General features: G+C 40.5%; 1 protein-coding gene across 1 annotated transcript in view; it reads right to left on the bottom strand.

Moving 5' to 3' along the window:
- Positions 1-15,639, bottom strand: part of LOC101856104 (probable ATP-dependent RNA helicase DDX43) — a 38,645-nt gene that overhangs the window by 16,092 nt on the left and 6,914 nt on the right. Inside the window, exons 3-5 of the mRNA XM_005101485.3 lie at positions 5,778-5,859; positions 3,879-3,976; positions 3,053-3,108 (exon numbers count right to left, since the gene is read on the bottom strand). Of these exons, the coding sequence (XP_005101542.1) occupies positions 3,053-3,108; positions 3,879-3,976; positions 5,778-5,859 (236 nt within the window). The remainder of the gene's footprint in view (positions 1-3,052; positions 3,109-3,878; positions 3,977-5,777; positions 5,860-15,639) is intronic.

Here is a 15,639-nt window from a genome sequence, read left to right as displayed (position 1 = left end):
ACGCACACACACAAACACACACACGTACACACACATGCACACACAGGTTGGCTTACAATCACATGCATAATATAAATGAGCAGCAATATAAACAATAAAAATCGTAAGCTAGATACACACTCAATGTTATTTTGATGCATGCTCTAAGGTCGTAAGTATACTTATACAAGATGGTTAAGATGGAAGCATTTTGATAGATGATGGTAAAAATGACCTTCTGTATCTTTCTTTGTTACAGATCAGAAGCACAGGTCTTTTACTTCTGACTATTGTTTTTATTTGAGGGAACAAGGGATGTTTGTTGTCTAAAAAGATGGAATTAATTTTCTTAGAGGGGGAGGGAGAGAGAGAGGGGAGATAGAGGGAGAGAGATGAAGAGAGAGAGGGAAAGAGGGGGAGGGGGAGGGGGAGAGGGAGAGAGAGAGGGAGGGAGAGAGGGAGGGAGGGAGAGAGAGAGGGGGAGATGGAGGGAGAGGGAGAAGGAGAGAGACAGAGGGAGGGAGGGAGAGAGAGAGGAGAGAGATTATCTTCCCGTGTCAGCTAGAATGTATAAAATTGCAATATTATGTCATAAATGTGTCAATAACAAAGCTCCCTCATATCTTAGTGATCTCATCCTGATTTATGTTCCATCTAGATCACTAAGATCAGACGATCAGTATCTTCTAAGAGTTCCTAGAAAAGGGGGTAAAAAATTAGCTGAAAGATCATTCGCCCACCTTGCTCCGTCAGTTTGGAACTCTCTTTCCCAACCCTTGAGACATACAACATCTGAGTCTAAATTTTTTTAAATATTTAAAGACACATTTAATGACATCTTTTTTTGGTCTGTAGATTCATGTTCAATACAATGTTATGTAAATGACTATGTATCCATTTTTGTATTTTGTGAATTGCATTGCATTTTATGCTCATTTCGTGACGATGTGTAAGCGTGCGCGTGTGATAAGCAAGTAGATGTGTGCGTGCGTGTGTTTGTGTGAGTGTGTGTGTGTGTGTGTGTGTGTGTGTGTGTGTGTGTGTGTGTGTGTGTGGCGTACATGTGTGTGCACATGTGTGCGTGTTACTGCTATGTGTTTGTGAGTGTGTATGTGTGTTTGTGTGGGTGTATGTGTGTATGTATGTGTGTATGTGTGTGTGTTTGCGTGTGTGTATGAGTGTGAGTATTTTTGTGTTTGTGTCGCGTGCGTAAATATTGTTAGTATATGTATTTTTGTAAAGCGCCTAGAGCTGTGTTTACACGGGAGTGGGCGCTATAGAAATGATCTTCATTATTATTATTATTATTATTATTATTATTATTATTATTATTATTACTATTATTATTATTGTAATTCGACATCCATTTTGACAAGACACGACACAGCCAGATAAGTAGATCTCTAGACGCACAACGGAAAACTACACAGGCCTCGTCTCTTCAAAATCACACACTCTACTGACACAGTAAAGCCTAGATATCTAAATCTAAGAGAAAAAAAATAATTACACCACAACACAGCTGGTATTGATGAAGCTAAATTTTTTTAGGAAAAGCACTATTTTTCTTAAATATCGCTTAAAATGTAATTCTGCTCGGAGACCACCCTAATTTGACGATGCTGATTTAAAAAATGTAATTAGTTTTTGTCTACCGTGAAGCACCAGCTCTGAAATGACCATTTAAAATTGTCCCCAGTCCAGTCAAGTGACGTCACACAAACCGCTGAACCCGAGTTGGCGACGGCGAGACAGCGAGACGGCATTGAGAATTCGCGACCTCAGTGTTTTCTTGTCGTACCCCTATTTTTAATAACAGTGAAAACAGTTCATAACAAAGAGTGAGTTAAAGAAGAAGTCTCATTTTCACTGTTTAAAAAATGGAAATACGACAAGAAAGCACTGCGGTCGCGAGTTGACAGCGAGACGCCCTTCCCACTTTTTCGGCGTAATAAGAATGTAGTTTGGATTCCGATTAAGCCGACAACTCCGATCCGAGTTTAAAGCCGTCTGCAGTCGGCCAGCTCTATGTGGGGCAAGTTGGAAATCATAAGGGAATTTTTATACCTATCGGCGCTTACTGAGTCAGTCTCCGAAATCGGCGTTCTCTATGTTTTCGCCCTTAAACACGTTTCTGACTCAAGCACGATAAACGTCTCTTACCGAATTTTTGCTATATAAATCACACGCCTTTAAGCAAGGTAACTTCGGCTTCGGGCATGATTCATTTACAAGACAGTCAATATGATGACTATGACCCATCGAAGTTAGAACAATCTACACCGCAGCAGTGAGTGTGTTAACTTAAGAGAAACACAAAGACAGCAAGTGATGGAGACACACACACACATGCACACCCTTCGGCAAAGCTACACACGGACAAAAAAAATACAAAGAGAGTCTGGGAGAAGAGAAAGGGAGGCTGGCTGCGATTTCATCTTTGCCCCTCGCTATCGGAATCCGATAATCCTGATAATGTATCACGTGCGAGGTGGGATGAATTTTAAGGCGGTGGTATGAATGTGGCACAGTGGCACAGCGGGCAGTCCATAAAACAAAAGAAACAAACAAATAAAAACTACCATGGCGGGTAAAAATGACAGCGCACACTTTTGCGCGATCATTTCTTACAAACGAAGGGAAATAACTCCGGAAATTTTCTACATCAAAATCTCTGGATTATGACAATGTCTACTTCGCACACAAGCACGCTTTTATGCTTTCTCCCAATGACCGTGCTTAAAGCCGGCATGGACCGTATTTGTTGTTAGATGTTGCAACTAATTGCAAATTAAAGAACAAATTTAAGACAACAGCATACTGAGGCATTCAGAACCCAAACTGATTCATTCCAAATACTGCAAGAGTGATAATTGAATTTAAAAACCACCCTTGCCATCTTCAAAAACTGAGTGATAAACTACTCTCACACTATGCTTTCCCATTAAAAGCAGCAATTGTCCATATCGGCCCACAAATGTAAAAATGGCTGGAGAACAACTGTCTAGGGCAGAAATACATAGAACAAAATAAAATTATAACATGAGACAACAGCGAGCATGGCACTACATACCTGAATGGGAGATGGCTTCACAAAGTTCTGTTGATAGATCTGTTCCAGTATCAAAGCTGTGTGGGGGGCGCAAAAAATAATTAGTTTAAACTAAACTATTTTAAAAACAGGTACTAGGAGTAGAAAATCAGACAGGAGGTTTAAAAACTTTTTCAAAAAGCATATTCTCATAGCTCACCCTGAAAGGAGCGCTGCCAGGAGACTATTATAGTCACTTCAGTGGTAAAGTTCACCAAATACCTCACCCTTTTCATAGAAAACTGCATTTACTTTTCGTTTTTAGGACTCCCAAAACAGTATTATGCGCATGATATATTGTTTCCCAGTACTGAAGTCATAAACTAGTACATACTCCTTGCATAGCAAACTAAATTTTTATTTTATAACACGAAAATTTAGCGCTTTCATCCCTGCCCCACAACCACCATTTAAGTAACAGTACATCCTGCATGCCAAATGAAAGGGGAGCTGGGGAAAATTCCCTCATTTAGTCTCTATTCCCACTGGAATGTTAATGGATGCATAGATGATGAAGATACTAGCACTGAGAAAGAGCAGGAAATGACCAAAACACGCTAAGTGACGTTTCGGAAAAAAATCGAGATATTTTGCTTAAGCACATTGTTACCGGTTATCAGATGCACAAAGTGTTTCTGGCCAAAACCCAACATTTCATAAAAGCCACACAAAAATCTTTTCTCGCTCGTTCGTTCGTATAGCAGCATTTTTTTTAAAAAGCCTTTTTTTTTTTTTCAAAATAAAATGGATGTAGCGGGTTTTGCATCTCAGCCCATCGTACAATAAAGGTAAAAGACGGTTTCCTTACGATGCGGCTCAAACGCGTCCTCAAATGTTCTGATAGGGTGGGGAACAGTTTCCGCGCCTCCTTCCGGGCCATCCACAATGATGTTGTTGTTTTCTCTCCTGTCGAAAGAAATACAGACATCAGTTAAATAAATTACAAGCATAATGAGACACAATTTTTTTTTAATTATATGGGAAGTGGTGCCCAGAATAAAGAAAAAGATCATGTGTCAAATATTTAACCAGACGGTCATACAACATGATCGGTTGGAGGGACTACCTAACAGCAACGACAGGTGATTGAATTATGACGGCTCGCCCACAACGCCAGGGGCCAATGCACAACTTATGACAAAACGTAATGGAGTCACAAAGGTGGCCGTCTAAGACAGGTATTATTGCTTAGTGTGATAGAGGTTGTGTGTTAAAAAATGGTGGCCGCGTCCGCGTTGGACAGGTGCCTGTTTTACACAGTTAAATTATATAGAAAAAACGCAAGGGGGGAAATGGAAAGTGGCCGTTTGTGCAGGTGGCCGTCTTATAGAGGTGGCCGTCAGGGCAGGTTTGACTGTATTAAGCTATTACCATGAATTATTAAGCATTATTGCTGACTGCAGACGGGGGCAAGCAAATCCATAAAAATTTCATGCTAACTCATTAAGGCAGGACACAATTATTAGATATATATATGTATATACTACACAATGCTTTTCAGTAGGAACACATTGTAAGTACAGTCCATGCTTTAAGCATGGTCACTGAGAGAAAGTATAAGCGTGCTTAATTGCGGGTAGAAATAATCCAGAGATTTTCATGTTCAAAATTTCCTGAGGTATTTCCTTTTGCTCGTAAGTCGTGGTCTTGCAAAAGTGTGCGCTATCATTTTTACCCGCCACAGCAGTTTTTGTTTGTTTGTTTCTTTGTTTTGTGTTCGGTTGGGAAAGGAAAACTTAATTTAGACGGCCAGTCACGATACAGCACACTAGGCCTACACACTGCCTGTGCGTATCACTGCCTGCTGTGCCACATTCATACCACCGCCTTCATTCCACCTCGCGCGTGATACATAATTAGGATTAAAAGATAGCAAGGGGCAAAGGTGAAATCACAGCCAGCCTCCCTTTCTCATCTCCTCGACTCTCTTTGTATTTTCTTGCATCTGTGTGTAGCTTTGCCTTTGGCTAGATCCGAAGTCCGCGCCCGCGACTGTTACATCTCTCTGCCCTTCTCTCCGCGCGTGTGTATCTCCATCACTTGCGTTCTTTGTGTTTCTCTTAAGTCAACACACTCACTGCTGCAGCGTAAACTGTGTTCGAACTTCGAAGGGTCATCATGGAAGCATTGACTGTCTTGCAAACGAAGAGTGCCTGAAGCCTAACTTACTGTGCTTAAAGGGGTGTAATTTATTTATAGCAAATATTCGATAAGAGCCGTTTAGCGTGCTTTGAGTCCGAAGCGTGTTTAAAGCCGTCACGGATTGTAGGCCTACTGGTATCATTATATACATTGTGTACTTAAATGAAAGAGTTTTAAACCCGAAAATTAGTTTTGAATAAAAAAAATGTTCATTAAAAAGCAAATCAGTGACACCGATGAAGTTGAAAATGAGCACTCTGGTTTGTTTTTGGAATACATCATGCATGCATGCATGTGATGCCTACAGCATTAGCATTTCCCAGGGAAATACAAAAATAAATATATTAGCCTATACAAAAGTTGGAACTGTAATTTGGCAAGTAGATCAGGAAAACAAACTCAAGAAAATTGTGGCTGACCAGTCTTAACTGTCACTCTTCCTGCATTACCCGAGACATGAAAATGAGAATATTGAGAGGGAGTAGGAGGAAAGCAATTTCCAGAAGAAAAAGTACCTACATTATAAAGGAAAAATATATAATTAAAAAAACAAAAGCATACAAACCTGATCTGTCTGGCTTCCTCGGCACACATGTTGGCAATATGTTCAGCTTCTTCATAAAAGTTCTTGATGATAGGTGGAAGACCTGCCAACAAAGAGGACAAAACCCCACACATCAAATTTGCCATAGAGAGAAAAGGTTAAAAAAAAAAAACATAGACAAACCTGGAATATATTTTTCCAGATATGGAAAATCAGGTGAAAATGGTGAATTGTATCACCACGCGGTGGAATCAGGCACTCGTCAATTTTTGGGCATGTGGAGTTATTGGTATCGCCTAAAAGCTTATTTATTTGCATTTATTTCAATGAAACAAACATGGTATCCATCTGTTTTGAATAGAACTCGAGACTCGAGATATTTGCGAGTGAAGGAAGTGAGGTCGCCTGGTTTCGGAGGTGAAATCAGTGAGAAAATGGCCGCCAAATTTTATTAACTCTAGCTAAAAGAGTCCTTGAAAACAGAAAAATGATATATTCTGTACCTAGCTTCAATGTTTCTCGGTAAAATTCACATGGAAATGTGTTTTTAATAGAGACATAAAAGTGGTTGAGCACAAAAATAAAAATTCAATGAAAATTTCCAAACTTTGGGGCTGTTCAAGTATAATCTTACACCTGGAGGGGAGTGTCTTTGGCTCCTGTAAGAAAAGTGTAAGTGTAAGAAAGGGGGGGGGGGGTCTTGAACCAATGTAATATTACATTTTTGTGAGGTGAAAAAATAAGGAGAAATAGTGTGGCCTTGGTCAAGAAAGGCTGCATGGTGTGCAGAGGCCACAAGGAAGGTGGAAAATATTTTCCAAGTACAGTGGAAACCAAATATAACAGGCCCGGTAATAACAGGGATCCGGTAATAACAGGGATTTTTTAAATCCCCGATTTTTCCTACTCTTTGTCTCTATTAAAAGTTATCGGCAATAACAGGGCCTCGTCGGAGCCCAACCGGTTATAGCAGGGACAGAGGCTCGTTAATAATGTGTAAAAAGTAAGAGAGAGAGAGAGAGAGAGAGAGTAACGAAGGGATGGAGCAAGCCCATGCAAGCCATGCCTCTGCAAGCACACGCAGCGTGTGAAGCGAGAGAGGGTTGAGGTGTGCTGCAAACCTCGATCTAGCCCGAAACCTAGCAACACGAACGCGTAATGTGTCTACTGTCACCAACGATGTCAAACGTAAGAGAAAATGCCTTTCAATTGACAAAAAAATACAAAATAATCCAGACTGTTGACAAAAAGCAAGCTCCACTGGCAGAAATTTGTCGTCAGTTCGACATTCCACAAGGGTCGATTCACACCATTATCAAGGATAGAGAGAAGATAGTGGCAGCATACTCGTCCAATGGAAAGTTTGCTCTGGATCGAAAGAAGATGAGACTACCCGATGCGGCTGCTGTGGACCAAGCTCTTCTGATGTGATTTAAGTTTAAGGAGAAAGTTGGAGCCAAAACCCCTATTCGTGGGTACTTGTGGCTAAGGAAACTATCCATGAATAAGTACAGCTGGATTAGTCCACAAATGCTTACTTTCCTTGCATTTCTGATTTAACAGGACATTTTCTCTACTCCCACCATCCCTGTTATATCAGGTTTCCACTGTATTGCAACATTGAAGAGGCACAGGGCTTTACACAGGAAGTAATGGAGGTGGAGGAAGAAGATGAGGAAGAGGAGACAGAGGAGGAAGTTAGAACAGGACCCATATTTAACGACAGCTCTGCAGATGCCCCTGTTTTTTAAAAAAAAATTTTTGACAAAATGATGAACACTGCCTTTGTTGATGATAACTGATTTCACTTTTTGTTTTAAGCATAAAGATCAGTATAACAGATGCAGTGGAATCCTGATAAAGTCAACTTTTGCTTACAGTCACTGAGGTCCCGTTTCTTACCTTCTTTGTTTAATTAAGCAATTGTGTTTCTGATACATGTATAGTCAACTGCTTGAGTTTTAACCTTGCGTAAAGTCAACAATTTGGGGCTGAATCCCATGATGAATTCATTTATTTAAGAAGAGATATTTAGGTCCTGAGCTAGTGGTGTATACACCTCCAATTATTTTATTCACTCACTATCTCTTGTTTGGTGACAACGTCAAAATTACACTCACTGAAATGGAGCTAACATCTTGTTACCAGGTAGGCCTACTTTGTAATTGTGTAGCTGTCATCTTCAATTTTCAATGGCGAGTAGTACAAAGGATAAAGTCAACCTTGCTCAAAGTCAACACTTTTTTTCTATCCCGAATTCCGCTGTAATTTGTTTTATTTGTAATTAAGGCACTTTTGAAATTGACACGAGTCTCAATGTTTTCCTTATTATTAGTGAGAAAGAGTGTATGCAATATTTTGCTTGAATGATCTACTCTGTTATTTTTTAGTAATATGTAGAACTTGATACTATTATGTGCATACGTAGGATATCTGTGTATGTGTTCCGCGCAATTTACCAATCTTAATTAAGTTTGCGCTGCACGTTTTAACTATCGTATGGTGTGGCAATCTTAAGATAGTCTGGCAATTTTAAGATTGCACTGCGTGTTTTAACGATTATATAATAATTGTGTCATTCTTGTGAGCTCTTCAGTTTCATGTCTAATTCTAATTTTAATTTTAGTTTTGATATTTTTGCACTTTTGAAAAAATATGTGAATGTTCTTTGATGTGAGTAAAAGAATAGACTGTCCCCGTAGTTTTATGCACCCCGCATAATTGAGCAAAATTTGATCATTTTTTGCATAATTTCTGAATATTTTCCTTTATCATTCTTTGTTAAAATTAATTTCACATTTTTGGGCTCAGTTTGCCTAATTTCAGAATTTTTCTTGCATAAAACGACAGGGACAGAATAGAGAGATGGAAGTGAATTATACGATAGTTAAAATGTGCAGCGCAATTATAATACGATCGCGACGATCTGTAAATTGCGCTGAACATATTCATGTCCTTCGTTAATTTTATGTAAAGCGCATAGAACAATGATTGTAACACGGATTTGTGAGATATAAATGCCCTATTATTAGTATTATAAGAACGAACAATGTAATATTACTAGGGGGGGGGGGGGGGGGGGGGGGGGTATGCTTTTTAAAGAACATTTGTTGGGGGGGGGGGGTGTCAAAAAGTCCCAAAAAGGTGTAAGATTATATTTGAACAGCCCCTTTCAGAAAAAATGCCTGTTCCTCTGATTTCTGTATTTTGACGAGCGTCTGATTTCCCATGCTGCCTCTGAATTGGTATAGTGGTGTATAGGTTTAATGCCCCTATCAACACTGTTAAGTATCATCATCATCACTGCCTTTCTCACCCTGCATCAGGGTATGTATAGCCCACAAACAAACACGTTCCACCTTTCTTTATATCATGAGCTAGCCTCTTGATGTTTTTCCATGTCTTCCCACTTTTCTGTACATATATATATATTTCTGTGATTCTTCTCTAGGTTCTTCGCGGTCTTCCCCTTGATACTATAGAAGTAAGTAGGTAGTTTAAGAAACAGAACCTCCGAGTTTTTTTAACATCCATCTCCGAAAGGACCGAGCCAAATGGGAAAATCGGGTGAAGAGCCTTTCCCAAGGACCCAACGACAAACCGAACTGAGGATAAAAACCCCAAACCCACAATCTCACGATTACAAGTCCAGTAGCCTAACCACTGGGCTACTGACACCACCTGGAAAAGCTCTAAAAATTGTAATGCCATCGCTTCTCTCCAATTCAGTGAGCAAAGGCAGCAACATGTGCTTCATCAATACACACCTACAGTAATCCTATTCCTATTACTGTCAGCAGTCTTGTGTCCTGCCAACTGGACCTGTAATCAAGTTACACAGGTTTGGGGGTTCGAGGCTCAGCTAAACGAGTTATTCACGACGACAGGAGCTGCTGCTCTCTGTGTGTTCAGTGGGTCTTTTTCTGGCATTATACACTTTTTCACAACTAAGACTAGTAAGAGACCACAATTGTGTTGTTGATGTATACTAATTACATTTTGAAGTCGCCTGGAGAAAATTAAAAGGTCTGTCGGTCACCTCGGTCTGTCGTCAAAATATCAGGAGTTGCCAGACATCTGCCTGATGACCAAAAAGTTGGCAGACGCCCGTGAACCATTTACATTTATATGAGGACCCACGCTCAAGTCTACGTGAAAGGTTATAGGTGGCCTGAAAACTGTACGTCAACACATCAGTTTTTTTAGCTTCTGATCTGGCAGACATTTTCAATTCGAATTTACCTGAAGTTCAGCTGGAGCTACTCGATTTTCCGCAGCGCATGATTATTGCTGGAGACAGAAAGATGATTGAAGACTGGCCGCAGTTTGTCTCAAAAGTTTCTACTCAACCAGTCTACCACTAGTCAAGACGGCAATTGGTGCTATCCTGTTATACCGCCAACTTCATGCTTGTCCACCTAAGCAGGCGGTTTAACTGGATCATAAAATCATCATCAAAACCACAAGTGCCAGATCTGCGGAAGATATCAGCGATCGGTTCTTGTTCTTGTACTTGTTTCAGGAAGCAACATCCCTGCACTCCGGACATGTCCATTGATGCTCCGTTGCTCTCTCCAAAATGTTGCCGAGGGTCTCTCTACTGATTGTGCCAGTGCACATCTGGTTGAACGTTCTTCTGTTCTTTCCTCTGCAAGGATGCCAGATTTTCCGCTACCTTTCTTTATTCCCAAAAGCATCATCCTCTCCACGGCAGTACTGGCCTCTGCCTCCCTATCCTCCTCTTCAATCAGCTGGCGAGAGAGACATTTCAGGATCTCGACCCTATCTGGTTGAACCGTATTGTCAACTAAGGTGGCCTCACCAGCCAATCTGTCGGCCCTTCCATTTCCTCTAACACCTGCATGGCCAAGGCAGAAAATCCATGTGAGCGATCCATTCTGATCTCAGGAAACCTTTTTCGATCCTTCTGAGGGTACACACGGAATCAGTGATAAGAACAGCATGGGTTGTGTCACATGTGTGGGGGCGATCGGAAACCTGCCTTACGTGGAAACAGGAGGAATTCCTTCCCTTTGGAGGATTTTTATCTACTGTTTAAGATGGAAAATGCTTTGCCGGGCAAGCCCTGATTTGAAACAAAAACTCCCGTTTGGTTCCATCAGTGGATCTAACCTTTACACCATGCTGCCAGCGGAGGAAGGGGAGCCTAGTGAAGGCAGATGTTACCCCATCCACCTGTCCCCATCGTTTTATGCAAAAAAAATTCTGAAATTATGCAAACTGAGCCCAAAAATGTGAAATTATGCAATTCTGTTAATTTTAACAAAGAATGATAAGAAAATAATCCGAAATTATGCAAAAAATTATCAAATTTTGCTAAATTATGCGGGGTGCATAAAACCTCGGGCACAGATCCACGTGGTGAGCCCTGAGAGGTGGAGATGTTCTGGATGGTGTGGGTGTGAAATCTCAACAGTTCCTGTGAAAGAGCTCCAATGGCACTCCAGCCCTGAAACTTTCTTGGGTAGCCAGAGGCCAGAGGTGTGAAATCAATTTGACCAAATTGGTCCAATGCCTGTCGACCTGATCGTACCACCAGCCATAGGGACACACTGTATACGACACACTGCACCCACTCAGTGGCTGCTCGATAATATCTTTCCCACACACATTATTGCAAATTCAGCCTATTTCTAGCGGTGTTACTGTTAGTGTTAGCGAATTGATCTTTAATTTGAGCTGATTATGAAAATGTGATTATTTTTCGGCTTTTGCAATTATTGAAATAAAAAATTGGAATTAAATGATTATATTAAGTCGTCTGCAGAAACTTCGCCACTTTGGCCAGCCTGCCAAATATCTGGTGTCGCCAGAAATCAGTCCACTGACCAAAAACTGGGGAGCGCCCCTGTGGCTTTATAGTATAGTTCACATATCAGGTCTAAGGCAACCAAAAGATTGACAAGTACTGGGCGGAAAACGGAAGTAAGGAAAGCATATTTCTAAAGGGTCTCTTTTTTCTTCTTCTTTCGTAAGAGTTTTACGGCACTTGCAACACAGTAAGGTCATAGTCATATAAGTGCCGAAAATTAAATGTGTTACAAGGGAGTAACAAACACAAAAAAGAAGGAGGGGAGATAAAGATGATTGATAGACGTTCAGATAGGAAAGAAGGAGCAAACCACACCAGAGCACCCGCCAACCACCCACACATGGTCTTTGACACACACAGACATGATGATAGCTTTGTTTCTTTCACTTTGAATGTATGTAAAGTTTTGCTCGAAATGTACATGTAGGCTTATTGGTTGTTACTTGTTTTTTCCCTGCGTAAGACAGTAAGAGTAAGACAGATCTTGATGAAGCACAACTGGCCTGTTTGTTTTTACCAGTCTAACACTAGGAATAAATGCACTGAAATCAACGGTTGTTTGGTAGAATAGAAAACATGTTTCTGCATGTGTATAAAGTAAAAAATTTCATGTCTGTGAAAGTAGTTGATTTTGCAAAACACACGGAAATTTACTTCTGGGACAGACCTCGTAAATAAGTTTGGTATCTCAGCAAAGAGAAGAGACTGAGGCATTTGGCTGTCCCCGGGGTTTTATGCACTCCGCATAATTTAGCTAAATTTGATAATTTTATGCATAATATCTTATTATTTTCTGTTTAAATTGCATAATTTCACATTTTTGGGCTCAGTTTGCATAATTTCATAATTTTTTTTGCATAAAACCGGGGGGACAGACTTGGAACAACTTCCTCAGTATTCAGGAAATTGGGGGAAAAAGTTGACTTTTGCGATGAAAATGGCAGTGCACCAACAAGTGAACTTTTTCAAAAGACAAGCGAAGCCATTTGAAAAAGAAACGCGTAAACTGACGAGCCAATTAGCAATTGAAGATGATAAAGTACCGTAGCCTACTTCTCGGCTCTCGCCTGGTTCACTCGGAGGGAGGGGGGGGGGGGGGGGGGATGAATCTGGCACATGGCCAATCCTATTGTTCAGAGGCTGCCCAGGGAAGCAACCCCTTTACTTTGGTGTAGGCCTACTATTAGTTCTACCTTCCTTTTTATTCTGGCATCATCACATTCTATTCAGAACAGATGTCCCTGAATTAGTTCAGAGGCTGCCCAGGGAAGCAACTCCTTTGGTGTAGGCCTACCACTGGTTCTACCTTCCTTTTTATTCTGGCAACATCACATATTCAGAACAGATGTCCCTGCATATAGCCCAAATAAGTATTATCAAAATAACCCCCCCCCCCCCCCTATTTCAGGTGCCCTTTCATCATGACAGTAAGTAATTGATCTCTAGAAGACTTGAAAAGATTTGCTTTCTCACTTTGGCAACTTTGTCGTTCAGTTTAGTTTTATCTCAGTGCTCCATGACAGTATAGTATACCAGTGTATAAATTATAGATAGACAGCAATTTAACCCTTTGAGCCCTGACCTTAGGCTACCGAGCCACTCTTCCTGAGCCCCTGAGCGATACATATTACATTACTAGGATTCATATCATCCCCAGAATCACATTCCATATCCCACTCAGGGTAGCCATCACTACCACGACTACCAGCATCTATCTAATAATTCAGAAAGATCTTCAAAATAATCAATAATGTCCTAAGTAGTAATAGTAAACATGGTTTCTTGTGCACATTTAGTTCCTAGAACAGCAGGCTTTGGGGATAAGGTATCTTTCACTGCTGTACCAGCGGTTAGGCATACGGGTAGTTTTACACGCCACCGGTGGCTTGGGCTCAAAGGGCCCATATTAATAATATTGAATATGAAAGATATTCTTGGGGGGGGGGGGCAAAGTGCAGTTTTGACTCCAAGAGTAGGCTACTGGAATAGCGATACATGTAGTATTTTTAATGGGTTTGGTGTAGAGTTAGGGCCGTGAAGGGGTATAGGGTAAGGTCAATTAGGATTTTAATAATGGGCCTAATCGTTGGGACAAAATTGGATAATTGCAAAAGACTCACAAATGTCTGAAATTCAGCTGTATAATTCTAGCCTGTGATTGTCGCGGCTCGAGAATGTGATTTTTGGCATTTTTCAACAACAAAAAAAAGGAAAAAAGAAGGCTGTCTCCCGAGATCAGGATCCTGGTCCACGGAGACCCCCAGTCTAGGTCGAATCATTTCTTTCTGACTCCCAAGTGTTGTCATTTCGTTTTCCCCAAATTGCAGGGACCGTCACATCGGTGGCAATCGAGTCATAAAAGTAAAAGTAGAAGATAAGATGCAATCTAGATCTAGGCCTAATGCGGGCCGAATGGTGAAATATACGTAATCGGGTGTTAAATAGCTTGAAATCTGCAAATTTTGGGTCACTGACCACGAAAAATTTTTTTTTTAAATATTTGGACAAAATTTAGGAAATTTTTGGAATGCATTTTTAACTCCGCCTTGGGCAACAACAAAGAAGCCGCCTTACGCACCGGATCAGTCCTGTCCTACTCCGAGTGCGGTATGTTTTGACACGTAAAAAATCCACAGTGGGAAATGAAAGTCCTGTCCAAGACAAGAATGCCGTAGTGCAATAGCAGCCTTATTCATCTCTCTTTCTCTCAAGCCCCCCCCCAACTTTTTCTCTCTCTGACTCACACACACTTTCTCTCCCTCTCCCTTTCTGTCAGTCTTTCATTCTTTTCTCTCTCTCTCTCGGATAAATAACCAACCCCGGCTTTGAATGAAAAGACCACAATTTTAATCTCCGGTCCCCCTTGACTCTTCCAAAAAAAGACAAAAAATCCACACACCACCAGCGAAAACAAAATTGAAAAAACGAAAACAAACGGGGAATAAATATTGAAAAAGATTTTTTTTAAAGTAAAGAACGTGAACCTCTTTACTTTCAGAAAGAAAGTTTATTTTTACGCCCGCTTCACTTCGTCTCTTTCTCACTTGTTGACACCACGTTAATTTGTTATTTTCACATACTATTAATTACTATTACATTGCTCTCTCTCTCTTTTATTTTTGGGTGACCTTATTTAGGCCACATATGGCCTAAATAAGCTAAACCCCCCTCCCTTACCTTATTTGGGCCATAGGTGGCCTAAATAAGCTAAACCCCCCTCCCTTACCGTATTTAGGCCACACATGTGGCCTGAATAAGCTAAACCCCCCTCCCTTACCTTATTTAGGCCACATATGTAGTCAAAATAACCAAACCAATGTAAAGCATTGTTTTCTTTAGAAGTTACATTATTATTTCTTTAAAACTCTTCACATCCATTTTCCTTCACAGCCGTATCGTACATGACATGTGATGTAGAATCAATTTAAGGTCCTTGGAAAGGTGACCAGAAAATAACAAAATTATTTTGCACTTGCAATTTTTTGGACAAATTAAAGTCTACCTAATTATATTTTTTTCCCCTCATTTTTCTTCACTATAAATGACAACTGGCATGTTTTGTTTTCAGTTATTATCAAGAAAGTGGATAGGCGGACTACGGGGTCTATCTAGCCAAAAGGATAGGTGGACCCCAGGGTCTACCTAACAAAATGTTAGGTTTTAGGATGTGAACCCCGGAGTCAGCGTAGCGAAATAAGTAGATCTAGGTTTAACTAAGGATCGGTGGACCCCGGGGTCAACATAATGAAATAAGTAGATCTAAGTTTATTTTATAATAGGACTGGCGGAGCCCGTGGTCAAAGTAGTGAAATTATAAGTAGATATGGATATATAGGTTTAATTAAGGATTGGAGGAACACGGGGTCAATGTAGTGAAATCAGTAGATCTAGGATTGGTGGACCCTGGGGTCAATGTAGTGAAATAAGTACATGTAGATAGATCTAGGTTTAATTTTAAGGATTGGTGGACCCTGGAGTCAACGTAGTGAAATAGGTAGGTTTAAGGTGGACCCCAGGGTCTACCTAACGAAACACTAGTTAGGTTATAGA

The sequence above is a fragment of the Aplysia californica genome, unplaced genomic scaffold, assembly GCF_000002075.1.
Source record: "Aplysia californica isolate F4 #8 unplaced genomic scaffold, AplCal3.0 scaffold00285, whole genome shotgun sequence".
In the NCBI taxonomy this organism is placed as follows: Eukaryota; Metazoa; Mollusca; class Gastropoda; order Aplysiida; family Aplysiidae; genus Aplysia; species Aplysia californica.
Note: the sequence above shows the minus strand (reverse complement) of the source record. Positions and strands in the feature narration are given on the sequence as shown.